Below are 24,279 nucleotides of genomic sequence, written 5' to 3' on the forward strand. Positions count from 1 at the left end.
CATAAACTGTATTATGAACACTCATATGCTCAGTGACAGTCATTTATCGATGGCGCTATTTGGATAAACTGCTACTCCAGAAATGACATTGTGACAACATTATGCATTTAGAGCTGTCAGGGAAAAGTTTCTTCTCACAGGCAGCAAATAGGAACACAGAGGTTCTATAACTTATATACCTCTCCCAGTTGATTCTTAAATCACATTTCTTTCTTTTTTCATCAGTTTTTGAGCCTTTTCTACAGCTACATCTGCAGCTGTATGAGGTCTGTTCAAAAATTTCCAGAACAATCATAATTTCACACTAATTGTATATTGGATGATATGCAGTTGACATCCCTGCACACGACAGTGTTTAATATGTAACTGCTGGAAGTTTCATTATTGTGTGTCTGTTAGTCATTGTTCAGTGCTGTACTGAGTAGGACGTTATGTCACACAGTTTGCAAAATTCGAGATGGCAGTGTTAGAGGAGCAATGCATTAAATTTTCCATGAAACTGAAGAAAACCTTTACAGAGACACTCCAAATGATGCAGGAAGCTAATGGTGATGAAGGCTTAAGCCTTACTCAGTGTTACAAATGACTCACATGGTTTAAAAAACACCAGAAGGAAATTAAAGATGATGTACATTCAGGACATTCTTCGACATCCACTGCCAATGATCTTGTCAGTAACATCAATGAAATTGTGCATACCAATTGAAGACTGACAGTCTGATAGATTTCAGGAGAATATAATGTTTCAGTTGGATCATGTCATGAAATCCTGATGCAGAATCTTGAAATGCATTTTGTTGCCGCCAAGTTCAACCCATGGCTTATGAGTCAAGACCAGAAAGACCTTTGCCTCACAATCAGTGAAGAGGTTTTGGATCACACAAATGAAATCAAGATGTTCCTTAAGAGGATCATAACTGGTGATGAGATGTGAATCTATGATTGTGATGTTGAGACCAAGGTTCAATCTTCTCAGTGGGTCGGGAAACATTCTCCAAGATCAAAAAAAGGTTGTTAGGCTAGCTCAAATGTCAAAGCCAATGCTGATAGGTTTCTTTGACTTTTAAGGATTGGTTCATTGTGAATTCATGCCACAGGGACAAACTGTTAATCAATGTTCTTTATGAAATGAATAACATTGTGCTGTCTGTGAAAAAATTGTAAAATTTGTACATGCTGTTGACCAGTGTCTAAGCAAGTTGTTCTCTTATTCAATGGTAGTGTTGAAACACATTGTGATGCCTTGTGTACAAAGTTCTGGAAGTTTTTGAACAGACTTTGTACTCTGCAAACCACTGTGAAGTACATGACAGAGGGCACAAGCATTTATACCAGTTATTATGATTTTTGCCTGTTTGACCCATGTGTTGAGCACAGGATTTGTGACTATTTAAATGCCTCTGTGCACACTCTAATTAATGTAGTCTTGTCTTTGGCTCCCTGTGGGTATAGTGTGTAATGGAGTGTCATGTATTCCTAGAATCATTGTTATAGTTGGCTCTTTAAGCACTGTAAACAGGCTTTCTTGAGACAGTTTACATCTGCTTTCAAGAGTTTGTCCATCCAGTTTTTTCAGTATCTCTGTGACAGTCTCCCATGGATCAAACAGACTTGTGACCATTTATGTTGCCCTGCTTTGTATACATTCAATATCCTTTGTTTGTCCTCCTTTGTATGGGTCCCACACACTTCAGCAATATTGTAGGATGGGTTGCACAAATCATTTGTAAGTGATCTCCTTTATAGACTTACTGTATTTCCCTAAGATTCTACCAATAAACTGAAGTCTCCTATCTTCTTTACCTACAAGTGATCCTCCGTGGGCATCCCATTTCATATCCCTATGAAGCGTTACATCTAGGTATTTGTATGAGTTGACTGAGTTCAGCTATGACACATTGATATTATTGTCATAGGATGCTACATTTTTTTCGTTTTGTGGAGTACACAATTTTGCATTTCTGAGCATTTAAAGCAAGTTGCCAATCTCTGCATCAATTTGAAATCCTATCAAGAACTGAGTAAATATTTTTGCAGCTTCTTTAGACAGTTATTCATTATAGATTGCTGTATCATCTGTGAAAAGTTTGAGGTTACTGTTATTATTGTCTGTGTGGTCATTAATATCTAACATGAACACCAAAGATCCCAACACACTTAGCTACAGCACAGCAGATGTTAATTCTACATCTGTCAGTTACTTTCCAATTGAGATAACTTACTGTATCATCACTACCAAAAAATCCTCAGTCCAGTAACAAATTTTGCTCAGTATCCCATATGATTGTACTGTTGACAGTAAGCATAGATGTGGTACTGAATCAAATGCTTTTTGTAAATTGGGAAGTACTGTTCTATCTGACTGCCTTGACCCAAAGCTTACAGTATGTCATGTGACAAAAGTGCGAGTTGGGTTCCATATGATGGGTGTTGTAAGAATCCATGCTGGTTGGCATGGATGAGGTCATTCTGTTGGAGATACATCATTATTTTTGAGCTCAGAATATATTCTAAGATTCTGCTACAAATCATTGTCAAAGATATTACATGTTGGTTTTGCTGCTTACTTCCTCTACTCTTCTTGGAGATGAGTGTTACCCATGCTTTCTTCCAACACCTGTGCACGGATTTCTGTTCAAAGGATCTACAATAGATTACAATTAAATGAGGGGCTAACTCAGCTGCAAACTCGGTATAGAATTGGATAGGGATTGCATCAGCACCTGGAGCTTTGTTCAGTTTTAATGATTTCTTCTCACTGCCACTGACTCTAAAATCTGTTTCACTCATCTTTGCAGTGGTACAAGGATTAAACAGGGGAATTCCCCTGGATTTTCCTTTGTAAAGGAACAGTAGCCCATCAAGGTTTTGTTTCGCTATCCTCAGTTTCAGTTCTTGTCTCATCGTTAAATGACTGGACCTTAACTTTGGCACCACTGACAGCTTTTCCAGATGACCAGAATTTGTTTGGGTTTTGTGAAATTTTTTTTTGACAACATTCCCTATGATAGTTATTGCAGGCATCATGCACTGTGCTCTTGTCAGTGAAGATGCTGAATGAAAAATTCGGAATCTTTCTATCTATAGCCCTGTGCTTTGTTTTACACCTATTATCACTTATCTGTTTCCTTAGAAGCTTCTTTAGAGTGAATTTATACCATGGAGGTTCCCTCCCATTGTGAACTGTTTTACTGGCCACATACCTATCCAGATAATAAACTTGAGCCATAGTACCTCTACATGCTCCTGCCCTGTGCTGAAAGTTTCATGTTCCTCAATGAGGTATGACACTACTGATTTTTTATTTAGTTTACTGAATATACAAATCTTTCCTCTTGTTTTAGTGGATCTTTGTAGTTTGGAAATCATTGTTGCTACAACTGTATCATGGTCACTGATACCAGTTTTGATGTGGACATACTCAAAGACATCACATCTGTTTTTTGCACTGGATCTAATATATTTCCATCAGGAGTAGGCTTTCTGCCTATCTGTTATAGATAGTTTTCAGAGAAAGTATTTAGTAATGTTCCACAGGATGTGTTGTCATGCCCAACAATAACAAAACTATAACCACCTCAACAGAAGGATACAGGGAGGAAAAACAGCAGAATCCAAAAGCTGAAAATTTTCAGGGGAAATAAAATAAACTTTCAGATGATTAAATTTATTGTAGCTTTTTTTTCAACAATCTTATTGAACTTTAGTTGATGTTTTGCTTGTGTACCCCTGACACAAAGAATTAATTTAACATGTAATGGCTGCTTTGTGTTGGTTTTTCTCCTGCAGTTTACAATAAGCAAATGAGAACTGCTCATAAAACTGCTTGGGAGCATGTGGTCTTGTGTTGGCAATGTATATTATTTAAGTCTATAAAGATTTTGACTTGTTATTATCAAAGTTCAAAAAATAATCCAAATTTAGGAAATGTGTGAAATAAAATGGCATTCTCTTTAAAAATCACTTTCATCATTGGAGGTATCTTGTTGTTCAGATGGCAGCCCAAGCTGATGGACAGCAACAAGTTGGTTTCAGTACTACCCACAATCTTCATCTTCACAGAATTTCATCAGTATCTGCAAGTACTTGCACTTGTCTTTGGGAAGAAGAATGGGTGAATAGTATAGCTGCTCAGGTTCCTGATGATCTGTTGGCATTGTTGCTGCCTCTGCTTCTTCCACTGACCCTTTATCAGTACTATGAAGACTGGTTCACTGTAAGTGTCTCTGTGTTTTGTGGTTTTTGATTTTGCTTCATTGATGCAACATCATCTGATCCTGCTTTTGTCCTGGTCTGGTCATAGGTGTACGTAACTGATGAGGCAGTTGATAAAATATGGCTATTGAAAATGTAGAAAGAAAACAGTCTTCTGAATACACTTCACTTGAAGCTGTACTCATTGTAGGGAGGTTTTCAACAAAATCTATTCCAATGGTCTCCATAGTTGGTGATTGTTTAGCCTATTTTTTTGGCAGTTCTCTCTGTAGAACCATTCCAATTTCTTGAGATGCAATAATCTTCCATTTTCTGCTTCCTATTATCCCCCTGCAGCATTTTCCTATCTTCTTCTCTTGGTACATTACAGATTTTTCTCTTGAGATCAGTTACTCTGGCTTTCTGTTCAACAGCATGTATTTGCTTGAGGGCAGTTTAAAGTGATGTCAATTTCTGAGACAAAAATGTGTGTGAATGTTTCATGAAATCTGAATGTCTGGATATTTAGTAAAAAAGATTGAAAGTAGTTTCTTGACATTTAAGTCTTTTGGAAACATACATTTTGTGAGTTTTTTTATATTGTAATGTCATTTTATGCCAACAGTCTTGCTGCAGTGGTAACACTGGTTCCTGTGAGATCACTGAAGTTAAGAGCTGTTGGGTTTGGCTAGCACTTGGATGGGTCTGCCGAGTGCTATTGGCAAGCGGGTTGCACTCAGCCCTTGTGAGGCCAGTTGAGAAACTACTTGATTGAGAAGTAGTGGCACTAGTCACGAAAACTGACAATGGCTAGGAGAGTAGTGTGCTGACCACATGCCCCTCCTTATCTGCATCCAGTGATGCCTTAGGACTGAGGATGACATGGCTACTGGATGGTGCTGCTGGGCTTTCAGTGCCTGCGTGGACGTTGTTTGCTTCTTGTTTTCTCAATGTGCTTTTCTTCCTCTGAAGGCACCAAAAAATGGATTATTGTTTCATGAGTCCATTCAACAAACTTATGAGGTCAATTATTGTGCTTTCCTCTTTCATCCAATGGTGACTCACCAGTTTTTCTTAAAAATGTTTTACTTGTGTGTAGACAGAAAGGTTTAATACCAAACAGTGACTGATATGCTTTAAAACATACTGGTACATCTACTGCTTCACCATCCCTTATTACCCTAGCTTTGTAGCTATAGGAACTGTCATTTAACTTAGTATCTTCTTCATTCTTCCTCAGTTTTTATTTATTTATTTGTTTATACATCTTCCAGCATTAACATGCAGTCGATGTCAGAAGAATTACAGCTATTTGTACATTAAGTTTTACACAGCAAAATATTACATGGTAAAAATATAGCAGTGTTTTACCCTATTAGCTTATAACTGCCTCTACACTCGTATCTATACAAACAGTAAGCCTTAATTTATCTATAAATTAGGTCATCTTTACAACTATTCTGAAATTCTTCTATACTACAGAAAGTGTTTTCCTTCATCCACACTTTGGTTTTAGTTTTGGAAATATCCAGTGAAACCAGTTGAGCCTGTACATGTAAAGTGTTGAATAATTTGCACTGTGCTATAGGATGCACTGAGATAAGGCATGATAAATAAATGATTTGTGCACAGTACCACCATCACACCCAATACCATTGAATTGTGTTATTAAATAATGCCATTTATTCATAGAAATATTCTGGAAACATTAATATCATCTGCATTTTAATTCAGCACCAGTTTCAAATAAAGAGGCTCATAGGTGTTAATGAACATTACTGAGGTAACATATGTTTTTCATTTTTTCAGTGATTTTTCCTCGCTAGCACACACATATTTGTCTCTTCCTTCACTTAAACTCCAGTTAAATTACTGTACAGCATTATTACAACAAAAATTCAATCTGTAATGAAAGAAAACCTATTAACCAAGAAACACAATACATATAACACGCGGATCATATAAATCAGAAGCTATGATCACAAAATCAGTGACAATAGATCATGAGTCAGCACACATAGCATGCATGTGCCGATTGCTGCTTAAACAGTTTGTGCTGTTTATTACCATTATTCAGGTGGATTCTGCTGCTTTTTCCATTGTATAAAAATTCTGTAAACATTTGTAACTTGAACAGTGTTGTGTTTTCCTTTGTATTATTTAACACAATGAAACAGCTGACTGAGAAACAAACAATGATACCAATATCTCATTTTTAATTTTTTTTTGGACAATGTTAGAACACACAATCAGCTACTTGGGTAGCAGTCTGTGATGTAAAGTGCACCCCTGACCCATTCAGGTAGACCTTACAGTTCTCAACCCTATGCTGTAAGTCACATCCTGGCTTGTCACAGAACATTTACAGCTCTGATTCAAGCATTCCAGTTGACTCAGAGCCAGGGGGCCATGATATGTTCTGGGAACAATGCTGTAGTTCACAAGCTTTGTTGAAATTTGTTGAGCAAGGCTGGTACTCTAAACCATCTCTGTCAGTCACTGGAAGGATCCAAGGATGATCTCGGAGCCCAGATGAGGGGTGTCTTTTGTCCCAACATGTGCCGCAAACTGCAGTTTTCCACACCCTGCTTCCTCAATGACTGCTACACTAGCCTTTTCAATCTACTGAATGAAGCTGTCCGGCATATATGTTGATGCACATGGTGCTTTCCCCATTCCTTGTCTACCATTTCCCTAAGGGTTAGCATTATTCACCATATTTATGAACTACTTTCCCCATCCCTTGCCTACCATTTCCCTAAGGGGTAGCATTATTCACCATATTTCTGAACTTCTGATGATTAATAGTCCCCTATCCTTTAGGATTAACCTCCCCTTGACATGGAACACAGCAAGTGAATTTCACTGTTTAAGTTTCATTTTCAGTGGAAGACGGCACCTAAGACTTGTTGGTTGGGGGGGGGGGGGGGGGTTTGGTTGTAACATCTGAATTCTCCTGGTCTATATCTCCCCTTTTGTGGCTACACCCTTGGTGTAGGCCAGTCTCACCATCCTCTCAGTATGGCCCTGATGAGTAAATAATTAGTAGTTTGATGTCTTGTATGTAATAGTGAACTGGGTAACAGCAGTCAGCTGGTCACTTTAGTAAAATGTTATTGCATTGTATTTAGTGTGTGAGTGCAGTAGCTGTGGGTTTTAGATGAATCATTGCTATGTCAACTATACACTTGAATATATACAGAGTTTTCCACGTTCTTACAGGGTATAATATTGGTCAAAACTAGAAAATGGTTGTACATACATATGTCCAGTAACAAATACTTGTTGAGATACAAGCCATTGTTACTTACAATAACTATCTGTCTACTCACTCTACAGGAAGTACCCAATTTGTTTAACTCTCATTCTCATGCATCCTCCAAGCTCTTGTTCTCAAAGAATCATGAGCTCTTATGAACACATTTGGCTACCCTTGGAGTTGGTCACACATCTCTGTCATGTGCATTTATTTTTGGTGGGTGAGGAATAAATAAGAGACTTTAAATGTCCCCATAGCCAGAAATCTAAGGGATTATCATCAGGTGAAGGCAGAGGCTATTATACTAGGCCTCCTTGAGTAATACACTGCTCATTAAACATTTACATTACGTGCTGTCATATCAGGTGTAGAGCATTGGGTGTTGCACCATCATTGAGAAACCATATATAAGGAGTGATCAAAATGTTTCCATTCAAAGGCCATACTAATCTCTTGCCTACATGTCAGGGCTTATATACCTGCACTGGAGTCACACTGTGTTGTATATATGCTGCAGCAATTTCCTCAAACAGAGATTTTATATCACCCCTTATACATTGTCTTTCTACAAGGGTAACAATTCCAATAATGTGGATAATTTGTCATGAATAAATTGGTGTCCAGTAAAGAGTATGAGCCTATAATGCTATCATCAATGATTTCTTCCCATAAATGCATGAGAGTTTACATCCGTCTACATACGGTTACTGTGGTAATCTTTTATTCCACTCCATGTGCATCCCACCTCAACTGCAAAATAAAATGTGATCTGTGAACCTTTACCATTTTGTCTTAGAACCCACTGAAAGTGCTGCAATCTGACATGGTAGTTTTATACTGTGTACATTGTAAGTGAGATGGATAAAGTAACTGCTCAGGCAGAAATTATCACAGAGGAGCATGATGTATGCCTTCAGACACCAAAATTTCCTGCACGCCTTTGTCAGGATTATTGTCTACTTGCTGCAACTCTCACTCTTCCATATCCAACATGAAAACTGTATAACAACTATTGCAAGCACTTGTCCTTGTTGCAAGTGTTACCATGTCTGATAGCTATGTGAACATTTTTCAGATGTGATATGCCATTGAGGGTGTCATTTACCATACATGAGAATTGATTCTTGATTAATTCCATTGATTGAACCATGGCATAATGCCATTTCTGCCTTTTTCCATGCAAATTCACTTTTTACTTCATTCACACTTCTCAGAATCACTAATCTTGTCTGATGCCAGTGTAAACTCAAAACAGTATGTATGGAATGACTGATATAGAAGACAATGATAAATATTGCTTCTGAGCACAGCATCACAACTAAATGACTAGGTGTGGAAAAAACCACAACCAGCAAGTAATTTGCATTGCATGCAACCTGGGAGACAGCCACCACTACAGAGAACTGACCATTGTTGTCACAAGTAACATGTTCCACATCATAACAAGTATTTATTCCTGGATGTCTGTCCATAACACTTTCTTGTAAGAATATGGGACTTCTTCGCATTACTGTCATCAGTGTGTTTGGTGTGTATCCCATAGAAGTTTAGATATTTATATTTTTGGATATGAATTTATGATGGAACACACGCTGTACGTTAACATGCCTGACTTTTTAGAATTGTCTACATAAATACAATCAGTGATGATATATAAGTAGTTGTAATACTAGTAGTTTTATTTATCCTTAGATCTCTCTTACAAGGATAATGGAAATGTCTTGGTATCACAATTTAAGAGCAACAAAATGAAAGTAATTTGTAAGTACAAACATTTACAGACTTACAGGTCTAAAATGACAAGGAAGGGACATGTAGTTGGTAATGACATATTTTTTATTGTCCATTTTGCCTTGCCTTTAGGTAAGACATGTATGTGTATCCAGCTCAGCCTGATTCAGACTGAATTTCATTTCTCTAGTAAACTGAAGCTGGAACAAGGGGTAAAAAATTTGCTGTTTCTTGTTTATAACAAACATAGTTATTTGTTAATCATTTACTTACCTGACTTATAACAGAATGTGTTGTAGAACTCTGTTTTACCAATAACATTGTTTTACTGACTAATTAACTACATTTCAGTTTAAATCACTGATATAAGAAAATGGAAATAGTTCTATTACTGACCTTTGAGATGACTGGTCATTCTTCTGACAAATTTTCTGAGAATATTTATGATTTGTTTTATGCTTACTTTTTTCTTTTATGGTTGCTCTGAAATACATTAATTAATTCATTTGATAACCCCTTAATGCTTTGTAATGATATTATTATATTTATTAGTTACATTGGACCACTGGAGTTGTTCCACATTCACGTTTTGGTTGAAGGTTGTGAACTTTGGTTCTTGTGGTTCAATTTCCATCAATTTTGGTTGTGATTTACTCAACTTGTCTGAAATCTCTATAGCCCTTCTATGTTTCAATTGTGACAAAAATATGTGTCTTCATTTTGTAAATCTTAATTTTGTCTGTTTTCTCTGCAGCTGATTTCTTGACTTCAACTGCTTTGAGATCTTGCTGCATTTCTTGGATCCACTGTTCTCCAATCTTCTTTCTCAAATTTATCATCACTAGTAGTCTTAAGATCCTGTTTCTGGCTGCTGCAGGATGTGAAAGATATTTGTTCTTCATGGCACTAGTGTCACAATAGACAATTTCAATGGAGAGGCCTCTCCACACTCCTTCCACCTGATAATTTATGTTCATTCAAGTTCAGATGGTTCTTCTTGCAGTGTTGAGGAGTTGAGCAGTACTTCTTTCAGTTTTTATATGAAACATAGTTTCACAAGTGAAACTAAGTTTGTGAATGACTTCCAGATGAGTTACAGTTTAGATTGTTGGATTTTAGTATCAGTTGGCACACATTTCTTAGTATATGTTGACAAGGTCTTAAATTAGGTTTTTTCACTTTGTTGATTATGTCTATCCATGTCACTTTCTTGCTTAGACTGTGAATAATTATTTCTCCTGGGTATGGCAACATTGTCTCAATTTTCAGATCATTTTTGAGACTTTATTTATAAACATGGATTTCATGAACATATTCTCAGTTTTCTTAAATGTCACATGTAGTCCAAGTTTTTGAATTATTGTCCCCCTTCACTGGTGATCTAGGAATGAACTTTTACTATATCAAGGCCTTATCTTAGATAGTTTTTCCATAGTAAAAGATTTGCACCAATTTTGATTTTAGGTAGCTTTTTATTTTACCAAATCTTCATGATGTAGTGAAGGGTAAGCAGGAAAATAATCAATTACCTTGTCTGAGGCCAGTCTTTGTTATGAAAGCTTGTACACTCCCCTTCTGCTCTTTACATTGAAATTTGTGCTGATTGAAGTTAGTGTGAGGTGTTTTAGTTATTTTGAATAAAGACTTTATGCTCTGAGGATTTTTAAAAGCGTCAGTCTGTGGATACTATTGTAGTTTCTTTAACCTGTGAATTAGATAAATAATTGTTTACTTCTGTACTTGTAATTTTCCATTGTCAGTTCTGGGCCAAAACATTTACCTGGACAGCTTCAGTATGGGCAACATTCTTTTTGGTATTCTACAAGTTGCAGCTCCAGACTGTTTTTGATGCTATTATAAATTACGCTATGGATCAAAAGTATCTGATCACCCCCAAAAACATACATTCTTCATATTAGGTGCATTGTGCTGCCACCTGCTGCCAGGTATTGCATATCAACAACCTCAGTAGTCATTAGACTTTGTGAGACATCGGAATGGGGCACTCCGCAGAACTCATGGACGTCGCACATGGTCAGGTGATTGTGTGTCACTTGTGTCATAGTCTGTATGTGAGATTTCCACATTCCTAAATATCCCTAGGTCCATTGTTTCCAATGTGATAGTGAAGTGGAAATGTGAAGGGACAATTGCAGCACAAAAGCTTATAGGTTGACCTTGTCTGTTGACTGGTAGAGAGCAATGACAGTGGAAGGGGGTCATACTATGTAATAGGCAGACATCTGTCCAGACCACCACATAGGAATTCCAAACAGCATCAGGATCCACTGCAAGTCCTATGACAGTTAGGTGGGAGGTGAGAAAACTTGAATTTCATGCTCGAGTGGCTGCTCATAAGCCACACATCATGCCAGTAAATACCAAACAACGCCTCATTTGGCATAAGGAGCATAAACATTGGATGATTGAACAGTGGAAAAATGTTGTGTGGAGTGATTAATCATGGTACACAATGTGGCAAACCGATGGTAGGGTGTGGGTATGGCGAATGCCTGGTGAACATCATCTGCCAGCGTATGTAGTGCCAAGAGTAAAATTCGGAGGCTTTGGTGTCCTGGTGTGGTTGTGTTTATCATGTAGGGGGCTTGCACCCTTCGTTGTTTCGCAAGGCACTATCAGAGCATAGGCCTACATTGTTGTTCTAAACACTTTCTTGACTCTCACTGTTGAAGGGCATTTCGGGGATAGCGATTGCATCTTTCAACACGATCAGGCACCTGTTCATCATACACGGCCTATGGCAGGGTTGTTACACGACAATAAAATCTCTGTAATGGACTGGTCTGCACAGAGTCCTGACCTGAATCCTATAGAACACCTTCAGGATGTTTCGGAATGCCGTCTTCATGCCAGGCCTCACTGACCAATGTCGATACCTCTCCTCACTGCGGCATTCCATGAAGAATGAGTTGCCATTCCCCAAGAAACCTTCCAGCACCTGATTGAACATATGCTTGCAAGAGTGGAAGCTGTCATCAAAGCTAAGGGTGGGCCAACACCATACTGAATTCCAACATTGCCGATGGAGGGTGCCAAAAACTTTTATGTCATTTTCAGCCAGGTGTCTGGATACTTTTGATTACATAATGTGTGTGTGAGAAAATTTTGTATGTGCAGTCCAGAACGGTTATCCTCTCTAATTGTCTAGACTGGTTTATAACCTTTTTTAAATATTGGACTTACTGTTCCTGATGACCAGTGCTCTGGAATTTTCTCTGTGATCCTCATTTGAATTAGATGCTGGTGGAGATTCATAATCACAGGATTTCCTTAATTTTTTCAGATTTCTGTGCAGACTAGATCTTCATCTATCCACTCTATGTTGTCCTTGAAGTGAATTTGGTTTCCTTGTCTTATTATTTTAGGAGTTATTTTTATTTGTTTTAATTTTGATTCTTCTGACCTTTGGGTGTGATACTTCATTCAAGTTTGATCCCTTCTCTGTACCACCCAGTCGCTTTCTTCATTCCACCATTCAGGCTTCTTTGTGGGATTTATTAGAGCTAATTGTTCTGCTGACAATTTTAATTTGGTGCTCAGTGATTTTAGAATTTTAGTGTTGACAGATTCTTCTTCTATTTTTCTGTACTACTCTATATTTGTTACCAAAGTTGTTGGGTCAGATTTTCTCCTGTTTTAATTTGGAAAGCTTTTCTTCATCATTGGGGTTGTTATGTTCGTAGACCCTGGATCTACTCCCCGTGGGATAATGATATTGTGGATTTACCAGTGATGGAATTTATCAGTGGAGATGTGATTCAGATGCCATTCACTCTTTCTAACACTGAAATGTTTCCAAGTTTTTAATTTGTGGAGTTTAATTTTAAAGCCTGGTGACTTTGAGAGAAGATTGTGGTTTATGCCAACTACAGTCATTTTTGATTATTTTTCATGGACATTTAAGAGCTACTCACTTTTCAGTGATGACAGGGTATCTTTTTTTATTCCAATTGTAAATTTAAATCGCCAAAGAGAATGTTAATATTTGATGAAAGGACACTTACTGTAATACAGTAGAGCCCAGAATTTTTCTGTCTTCATGGTGTTATTTTTCTAGCTTCTGAGAGCGAGCACTTTAATATGAGGATGAATTAAATATAAACCAGAATTTTTTAAGTCAGTTTATTTAAGCTTCAGTAAAATTCATGCACAAGAACTAAGTTTTCTGTATAGTAGATAGACAGGATTTTTTCTTTGGGGGGGGGGGGGGGGGGCAGCTGTGTGGGTTTGCACATTGTCATGAAGCATGATCACGTATCAGATTCCCACCTTTTCTGATGAAATGACCATTGTATTTGATCCAAACAATGATCCAGACATAGTATGTGGTATTCACAGCATGATGTTTGTGGAGAAAATTGATGTGAAAAATTATTTTAAAATCAAAAAAGACTGTTATATGAGCCTTCCCTTAGGAGATACAGTTTTCAGCTTTGGCAGACGAAATTCGTCCTATTTACACCATTCCACACTGTTTGTTTTCAATTACAGTTTCTAATGATGCACCCATGCCTCACCTCAGGTCACAATATGGTGCAGAAAATGCTCCTCTTCAGTCTGATAGTGTGTCAGTAACTATTTGCACACCTTGAGGTGATCAAATTTGACTAGAAGCTGAACAATGCCTTTAAGACAGGACTTGGAAAAAGCCTGGCACAATTACATGAAAGCAATGCCAAACTCAGTTTTGAACTCTGTGGTGACCATCTGCATACAAAAAAATTTGAATCCCCTGGGGAAAAATTATGAATTTGAAATATAAATTTATGAAGAAAAATTATTTGGATGACCATGTCAAAAGCTTATATTATATCCAAAAATGTCTCAGTTGTTAACAGTTTCTCATCCATTATTCTTAAAAAATTATTATTTAATGCCATCACAGATAGTCACCTCACCTGTCTTCTACACAATATTGATAGTTGCTTAATAGTCCATATTTCTCATGAATTTTTTTAGGGTGTCTACAGTATATTTTTCAGTACTTTATTTAATTGTTTATCCTGACATTTAATCAAACATTCTATAAGCTTTATAACAATGAAAACAATCATTTTTGACAAAATTATCTAATTGGATAGATAAAAAATCTACTCACCAAGTGGTGGTAGAACACACACACAAAATATGGTCGTAATTGGCAAGCTTTTGGAGCCAGTGGCTCCTTCTTTAGGCAGAAGGGTTGAAGGGGAAAGAAGAGGGGTGAAGGAAAAGGACTGGATAGGTCTAGGAAAAGGGGTAGATTTTGGGAAAGTCACCCAGAACTGCAGGTCAGGGGAGACTTACCATACAGGATGTATGTTATATTACATTAAGCATGACAAACACATTTAAGTTACATCTGATACATAATCCAGCATTTAGAAAGTAGTATCACATAAATAGTGCAGAAAAAACATAGTTTATATTCACTCCTGACAAGCACAGCCTTTAAGACAAATTACAGGCAGGTAGAGTTAAACTACGAGTGCTGGTTGGAAGGGGGGGGATGGAAGAATTAGAGAAAGGAATGTGATAAAACATGGCATGACAGACTGAGGAATAAAAAGAGAAAGAAGTGTAACTGGGAGGAGACAGGAGCATTTTCTGTACTGTTTGGCAGAGGAAAAACTGAGCATGTATTTTAATATGAGGTTGACAGAAGAAAGCATTGGAAAAGCTGTGAGGTTGACAGATGAATGTGTTTCTGATTTTTCTTAAATGTGTCATGGCATAGATGTGCGCAGAGTGCAGGGTAACTTGGTCCAAAGGTGAACAGCAAAATCAGAGTAGAAGGTTGCCAATGTTTTCTTTTTATAGATGGGTACTACATGAGTGGGACCTCGTGCTTCAAATACAGTATGATGAAAGGTACTTAATTCCTGGTATCAGGTACTGGGATGCAAGTGTATTGATAAGCTAATGAGAGAGATGTAAAGTTGATAGTCATGTAATTTTTCTGGCTGCAATCATCTTAACCAGACATAGGAAGCAGTTGTTGTTGTTGTTGTGGTCTTCAGTCCTGAGACTGGTTTGATGCAGCTCTCAATACAGTAAAGCTGCATGCCCTCGGGAAAAATTACGGCTGTAGTTTCCCCTTGCTTTCAGCCGTTCGCAGTACCAGCACAGCAAGGCCGTTTTGGTTAATGTTACAAGGCCAGATCGGTCAATCATCCAGACTGTTGACCCTGCAACTACTGGAAAGGCTGCTGCCCCTCTTCAGGAACCATACGTTTGTCTGGCCTCTCACCAGATACCCCTCCGTTGTGGTTGCACCTACGGTACGGCTATCTGTATCGCTGAGGCACGCAAGCCTCCCCACCAAAGGCAAGGTCTATGGTTCATGGGGGGGAGGAAGCAGTGACTTGCTCAAATAGATTGAGGTTTCAGAGGTAATGGTTACAAAAATTCATGGTTGGTTCTTACTGTCTAGAATTTCACTACTTATTGATTACATTGCTATAGTAAAGATTTTGAAGAATAAGTGGCTTCACAAGTGTACATTTCACATCATGTGGATATATTTCCTGGAATTTCTGGAAGGGATAGAGACAAATGGAAGTCTTCTTGCAAGTGCAGCAGTATTTTCTACCCAATTGAGGAGCATCAAAAGCTACACCAAGTTCTTCAATGTTTTCTGATACTGTATTGGGATTCTGTTGAGATGAATAGTGGGTAATTGTTCATGGAATCCAGAATTAATTAATTTCTGATGGGAATTGTTATCATAGAAATCATAGTTACAGGAAGCAGAACTGACAAGATGTCATCGACGTACAAGAAGAACAATGGTGTGCCCAGTACTGTCCCCTGTGACACCACTGGGAGAAAATATCTCCAGGGTGAGTTTTCATTGCTACAGACTACACATCACTGTCTGGTTTTCAAGAATGTTTTAAACCACTGCAGAGCACTATCTGAAAATTTTTGCTGTCATATTTTTCTGAGCAGTATGACAAAGTTGACAATATCAATTGCTTTGATCACATTTAGTAAAGTCGATATCCTGACCTCACAGTTTTCCATCACATATTTCAGGCCATCAGCTACATTACTTAATGTAATGTTTATGCTATGGTGCTTACAAAAGCCAAACTGACATTTATTACATGATCTTGAACAATATATTCCAGAGCTTTGTATACAGCAGAATATGATTTTGGAACAATAATTGATTATTTGAAATCTCCAGCTAGTTGTGAATAAGTATCACACTTAATGTTTCAAATAGTTAAAAGATGGATAGCTACTATGGGCAGTTACATATCTGGGTGAGGAGATCAGTAGATTTGTGGAGAGAGACCTGCTCATTGTCAGTATTGCCGGTTGATATGGTCGAGCGGTTCTAGGTGCTTCAGCCTGGAACTGCGCGACTGCTATGGTCGCAGGTTGAAATCATGCCTCGGGCATGGATGTATGTGATGTCCTTAAGTTATTTAGGTTTAAGTAATTCTAAGTTCTAGGGGAGCGATGACCTCAGATGTTAAGTCCCATGGTGCTCAGAGCCATTTGAACCATTGTCAGTATTAAGTGAGGAATCCAAGAATGTACTACAGCACCATACAGTCCATGAAGATGAGATTAGATGGATTACTGTGAGCACAGAAGCATCTGATATTATTGTTTTCATATCCCATATGTGAACAGAACAGTAAGAAACCCTTGCGTTGTGATATGATGGGCAGTAGCCTCTGCCATGCACTTTACAGTGACTTACAGGGTCTGGATGCAGTGTGAGATATGTATGTATGCCATCAGTATCTGCTATGTATATATTACTTAACTTTAAGATAGCCTTCATTGTTTCTTTCTTGTTTACATTTGAGCAAACAATGACATTTTATGTGTTGATCTTTTTCCTATTGACTGTTGTTTTTCACTGTAATTTTTTTTTGGTTTTTCAGGTGTTTTAGTAACGAAAATAGCAGATATTTCATTTCAGGTCAATGTAAGACGTTTTTTGTAACTGGACTTATTTTTTAAAAATTCTTCCCAGATTCTCTTTTTTTATGGACTCTCACATAGCTTTTGCTATAACTCTATATTATTTCATGCTTACTGTCTTTCCTTTTTTATTTTTAAATGATTTTAGGAAGTTTCCCTGAAAGTGGACACTCTTTTTCTTTCAGGGTTAATGAAATATTGTATTCTCTGTTTATGGCAGGTCATTCTAATCCCCCTTGTGATCCAGCCATTGCATCTTGTATTGTTTCTAGCATTTGCTATTTAAGGTGTAATGAAATAGGGCGTAAACAACAGTCTAGACTGCAGTAATATTTTATTAATGATTAGTTTCAAGTTCATGTGGAAGTCATCTTAAAAAAAAAATTGAGCACCATCTGGCTGACGCTGGCAATTCTTTGGATGCTGGGGTGGCAACATGGTCTCTCTTCAAAATAATTCCCTTGATTTGTCTCACCCACACTGAAACTCCTGCTTTTAACCTTCAGCATGTCATTGTTTGAAGAGTCTCCTTTAATATAAATGGCAAGCATTAGAGCGTTAGGTCTTGATGCATTCAATTATGTTATTTATATTCACTTTTATTTCTACATTTCAGCGATGGCAGATACTATGAGGTGGTGAAAGCAAACTTCGAACGTGCTGATCGTACTACTGTAGTTCGCACAACCACAAACTGCCGTATCTCCAATTACTACCTACTTAATAACTACAAAGACCTTATATTCAACTGATTTTACAGATAAAATAAGTTAATGTCTCAAATAATTAGTTAAATTTATTACTCATTAATAATGGCAGAAAATATATTTTTGAAACAAGTATTGACTGATTACAATAATCTCTTCCACCCATTCACCTCATTGACAGATGTACTGATTACAGCTGTGATATGCATGTAACATAATATCAACTGTCTGTAAGATTTAGTAGCTGATTCTCATAGTACAAATGCAGACAATACTAAATAAACCTCATCTGAGAGTTGTGAAAAACTTTCAAAAGAGGTCGAAACAAGCATTTATTATGTGCACTATTAAAATCAAAATCCTATGGATGAGTCACATAAAAAAAATCAGCTGAAAATAAGATTGTGATACAAAAAACTGACAAAATGAAAGCTGTACATTATAAACTAGGAAACAGAGTACAAATATTTAGATCTGAGCTTTAACAAATGTCTTTTGTACTGAAGTTAATCTGATTTGAAAATATATTAGAAGTGAAACTGGAAACATTTTTCTGCCATCTGAAAATGAGGAAAATTGATGTGAAAAATCCAAGTAGATTCTTCCAAGAAATGCAAGCACTCATAGAAGTGATTTTCTGCTTGGTTTAATCATTTTTTATAGAATTCAAACCATAAATTCTATATTGTCATCAAAACATACTTGTATCTCATAAACTGTTGTTGTGATTTTAAATGGAGCAAAATGAGATTTCGGTGTAATGTATGGAATAAACATTACTCTCAAACTTATATTATTGGTCAAGATAAGACTTAAAAGTCAAATAAATGCACATTGTTGTACAATAATGTCAATCATTTTATATAAAGCGTGTTTAAGTGGTCAGTATTTGTCAGTGCCTTACCAGTACCATATATTTATATTTTTGGTTGTAAGGTGTAACCTATACATCAGAAGTTCAGCATTGGTACTGATGTTTTTATATTTTGTTACTCTGATATATGTAAATTTTATGCTGATTCTCCAGGTGAATGGTTGAAATTTTGAAATGCAATAAAATTCATAATACATTTTGTAAGTCATAGTGATTTTTCTTAAAATACATAATTTTGGAAAAAATGTTAGCCTTGTAATATTAACTGAGTTTGTTTTCCCACCCCAGCATAAAATGTCTCACTGACACGAACTATTTAAGTAATAAGTACATAATATTGTGACAGAAAAAAATCATATTATCTTGGAAACAAGATTACCACACAATAAAGTTACTGTGTTCTGGAAGATGAGGGTTTCTATCATTTTTATAACATACTGTGTATGAAAATGACTTCAATAAATTTTTTGATTTAGTTAGCTAGTTTCATATTCCATGGACCATTTGTATGACACATAGTAATATTTGGAACAAGCCATTTTATATTCACATCATGAATTATTTTGTAAGTATGAATACGTTCTAATCATTTAGCAGAAAAAAGAAAAAAAGAAAAAGATATAAACATGTGAGTTAGTATTTCCTACCCATCACCTTTTTCACAGTACTATAATAGGAGTTCTTCTATGGGATAGGAGTTATTGATGAGAAATTTTTTTCAATTTCTTTCAACTTTTACTTTGCTGTCTGTCAGACCTTTTATATCACTGGGTAACTGATCAAAAATTTTGGTTGAAGTACTGTGCTCCCCTTTTTATGCTAAAGACAATCTTAATCAGTTTAATGAATGTTACTTTTTCTTCTGATATTGGAATTGTGCACATCATTGTTACTTTTGTACTGCTGTGGATTATTTACAACAAATTTCATGAGGGAATAAATGTACTGTGAAGCAGTAGTCAGAATGCCCAACTCCTTACACAGATGCCTACATTCTACACGATGATCATGAATGAGCACCACATATTATACTTACAACAGATTTTTGAGCAATGAAGACTTTCTTTCTAATAGATGAGTTGTCCCAGAACATTATTCTGGATGACATTATTGAATGAAATTATACAAAACATGTCAGCTTACTGATTTGTCTCTCCCCAAGATCTGTAATGTTTTTAAATGCAAATGTGGCTCAACAAAGTTGTTTTAGGAGTTCCAGAATATGCTTTTTCCAGTTTAAGTTCTCATTGATATGGACACCTAACAATTCCGAAGTTTTGACCGTTTATTATTTCATCATTATGTGTTACAGTTATCATTGGTGTAGTAGAATTGAATAGGTTGTCCCTTTTTTAAAATTGAGAGTGAGACCATTCACAAAGAACCAGTCAGTGATACTTTCAAGAATATTGCTTACCATTTCTTCTGTTTCTATATGAACTTGATTAAAGTACTAATGTCATTTGCAAAAAAATTCTGCTTGTTGTATATTAGACAGAAAATCATTTATGTATACGAGGAACAATAGTGGATGTAAGATTGAGTCTTGGGGAATTCCATACATGATTTCTCCCCTGCCAGAGTAAGGTCCCCAGACTATATTGGTTAAATTACTAAGTACAGCTTTCTGCAGTCTTTAGGTTAGACATGACACTATCTATTGGTTGGCTATACCACCAATCCCATAAAACTTCAATTTATGTAGGAAATTACTGTGATTCACACTATCAGACACCTTAGATATGTTGTGGAAAATACCAACCAGCTCTATTTCATTATTTTATACCTGTAAAATTTGGTGAGTAGACATGAGAATGGCATTCTCAGTAGAGCAACTCTTCCAAAAGGCAAATTGTGATTTGCTGAGGATATTATTGTTGCTTAAGTGAGATACTGTTTGGAAAATGATGTCAGCAGTGAAACAGATTGGTAGTTATTGGCATCTTTCTTAAACAAGGGTGGCAAAGGCATTTTTCAGTCATTTTGTACAAATGTGTTGTCAGTGATGCACTACATATTTTAGATAAGACTGGACTTATGACATGTTTACAAATCTGTAGCACTCTATTGAAAACCCCATCCAAACCAGATGAGCTTTTATTTTTGAGAGAATATGTAATTTTCTTAATTTCAGAAGAAGGCCTTGTAGAACCACTGATACTTACCATGCAATTTTTTTGACAGCTGGATCTTAGATCATCAGACACATTTTTGATTTGCTTTTGAGTTGATAGGTATTCACAATTTCTTGCTTTATGTTAAACAAGAGGCGGCTGAAAAGTAAATAACTCCATTCTGAAACCTAGACCAGGAGGCAAAGTCTACCAGGCTGTGTTTTAAATCATGTTATTTGCACTGCTAGTTTTTGGCACTGCCAATTCTCAAGTTCATCTACAATAAAGATAATAGAATGAAAATCACACACCATGCATGTTAGCACACTACAATTGTCAATGGTCATATCTTGTAATGTTTACTACAATAGGTAAATAAAATACAGAAGTTTAAAACAAAGACTAGAGGAATAAAGCCCTTCTCCAAATGTACTGAGGCTGTTGTGTCCACCAAGAAGAAATTGACTCATGAAATTTATTTTTGTGTGACCTATTGCTTGTTGGTTTTTGTCTTTGGATCTTAAGATTACGTTTGTTTAACAATTTTTCTGATGTTTTTGTGGTTTTTGCAGTAACTGTGTAAATCACAGTTCAGCTGAAATTGATTTTTATTATCAGCAACAAAAACCATTACATAGCAAATGTATTGGAATGTGAGTGAAAGAATTCCGAGATTCTTAAAAAAACTTCTAAAAGATGCACAGTTATCTCCTTTATACAGTACCATCACTGCTCGCTTCTTTTGAATGAACACTTTATTTATTTCATGAGTGCTGCCTCAGGACATAATTCTACAAGATAGCTGGAAACAAAAATATAAAAAAAATAAGCCACTACTCCAGCCTGTAGGTGAATACACTGAGGGATCTTCTAAGGGCATAACATACTGAACTAAATTCCTTGCTGGTTCATCCACGTGTTGACTCCACTTTGTCATCCAGCTGGACTCCAAGGAATTTTGCAGACTGTGCTTCATTTAGTGGATGCCTATTAATCTATACTTCTGATGTTAACACACACACACACACACACACACACACACACACACACACACACACACACACAAAAGAAACATTCCACATGGGAAAAATATATATAAAAAGCAAAGTTGCTGTGACTTACCAAGCGAGAAAGTGCTGGCAGATAGACAATAAAAAACACGCAAATATACACACAAATTTCAAGCTTTCGCAACCCAAGGTTGCTTCATCAGGAAAGAGGGAAGGAGAGGGAAAGACGAAAGGATGTGGGTTTTAAGGGAGAGGGTAAGGAGTCATTCCAATCCAGGAAGCAGAAAGACTTACCTTAGGGGGGGAAAAAGGACACGTATACACTCGCACACACAACACACACACACACACACACACGCACACACACACACACACAGATATATATGTGCGGATGGATATATATATATATATATATATATATATATATATGTGTGTGTGTGTGTGAGTGTGTGTGTGTGTGTGTGTGGTGTCTGTTCTTTGATCCTGCAGCCATTATTAATCAAGACACAAAGGAATTAATTACATTTAGCTGTAGTGGCCATTGATTTACATCAATGGGGGAAGTTGAAAATGTGTGCTGGAATTGGATTTAAACCCGGGTCTCCTGTTCGGTAGGCAGATGCTCTGAGCGCTAAGCCAGCTGGAGAAAGCGGTTATCACAACTGCTCAGACTACCCTAGCATGCCTCCTGTCAGACCAAAATTCTCAACTTATTCACTTACTGCTAACATAGTTCCCTTGCCCATTATCCTCATTATTCATGGAATTTCACTAATTTCCATAAGAGTTTGAGTGTGGTGTGCATATGCGCTGAAGGGATCATTGGCCAGCCTCACATTAATTATATATACGTGGTGCTTGTCCTTTTGGATGTATGCAGCTGTGATGACCACTGTGTCCAGATGGCTTAGTGTTCAGAACATCTGCCCAGTGAGCAGGAGACCTAGGTCCAAATCCTAGTGCAGCGCAGATGTGCAACTTATCCGTTGGTATAGTCAGTGCTCGCTGGCAACTAAATGTAATTAAGGGAAGTCAGAGTAAACACCTTTCAGCTGTCAGTTTTCAACCTTATTTTATTTGGCAATCAGTTTCAGCATTTTACTAATCCATCTTCAGGCCCCTGACCAATGTGTAGGAAGAATCTACCTTGGATGTGATCAAAACAGGGGTCAGCAGTACTGGTACTAGTAGATATTTGCTACAAGGGATCACTTCAACTATCATCTGCTGACTAAGGTTGAAAATTGATGGCTGAAAGGTGTTTAATTTTACTTCCTCCAACAAACAGCTGAGTCCCACAACCATTTCTAAAAAGATGGACACACAGGACCTAAATGTACACTCCTGGAAATGGAAAAAAGAACACATTGACACCGGTGTGTCAGACCCACCATACTTGCTCCGGACACTGCGAGAGGGCTGTACAAGCAATGATCACACGCACGGCACAGCGGACACACCAGGAACCGCGGTGTTGGCCGTCGAATGGCGCTAGCTGCGCAGCATTTGTGCACCGCCGCCGTCAGTGTCAGCCAGTTTGCCGTGGCATACGGAGCTCCATCGCAGTCTTTAACACTGGTAGCATGCCGCGACAGCGTGGACGTGAACCGTATGTGCAGTTGACGGACTTTGAGCGAGGGCATATAGTGGGCATGCGGGAGGCCGGGTGGACGTACCACCGAATTGCTCAACACGTGGGGCGTGAGGTCTCCACAGTACATCGATGTTGTCGCCAGTGGTCGGCGGAAGGTGCACGTGCCCGTCGACCTGGGACCGGACCGCAGCGACGCACGGATGCACGCCAAGACCGTAGGATCCTACGCAGTGCCGTAGGGGACCGTGCCGCCACTTCCCAGCAAATTAGGGACACCGTTGCTCCGTTAGCCCATCTTCCGCTCACGCCCCAACATCGTGCAGCCCGCCTCCAGTGGTGTCGCGACAGGCGTGAATGGAGGGACGAATGGAGATGCGTCGTCTTCAGCGATGAGAGTCGCTTCTGCCTTGGTGCCAATGATGGTCGTATGCGTGTTTGGCGCCGTGCAGGTGAGCGCCACAATCAGGACTGCATACGACCGAGGCACACAGGGCCAACACCCGGCATCATGGTGTGGGGAGCGATCTCCTACACTGGCCATACACCACTGGTGATCGTCGAGGGGACACTGAATAGTGCACGGTACATCCAAACCGTCATCGAACCCATCGTTCTACCATTCCTAGACCGGCAAGGGAACTTGCTGTTCCAACAGGACAATGCACGTCCGCATGTATCCCGTGCCACCCAACGTGCTCTAGAAGGTGTAAGTCAACTACCCTGGCCAGCAAGATCTCCGGATCTGTCCCCCATTGAGCATGTTTGGGACTGGATGAAGCGTCGTCTCACACGGTCTGCACGTCCAGCACGAAAGCTGGTCCAACTGAGGCGCCAGGTGGAAATGGCATGGCA

General features: G+C 37.9%; 1 protein-coding gene across 3 annotated transcripts in view; it reads left to right on the forward strand.

Annotated features, from left to right (window-relative positions):
• Positions 1 to 19,116, forward strand: part of LOC126475389 (F-box/LRR-repeat protein 2) — a 710,612-nt gene extending 691,496 nt beyond the window's left edge. For all 3 annotated transcript variants that reach the window (XM_050103215.1, XM_050103217.1, XM_050103216.1), the window contains one exon: positions 17,745 to 19,116. In XM_050103215.1, the coding sequence (XP_049959172.1) occupies positions 17,745 to 17,880 (136 nt within the window). In that variant the 3' untranslated portion in view covers positions 17,881 to 19,116. The remainder of the gene's footprint in view (positions 1 to 17,744) is intronic.
• The last annotated feature ends 5,163 nt before the right edge of the window (positions 19,117 to 24,279 follow it).

Source organism: Schistocerca serialis, chromosome 4 (genome assembly GCF_023864345.2).
Source record: "Schistocerca serialis cubense isolate TAMUIC-IGC-003099 chromosome 4, iqSchSeri2.2, whole genome shotgun sequence".
NCBI lineage: Eukaryota > Metazoa > Arthropoda > Insecta > Orthoptera > Acrididae > Schistocerca > Schistocerca serialis.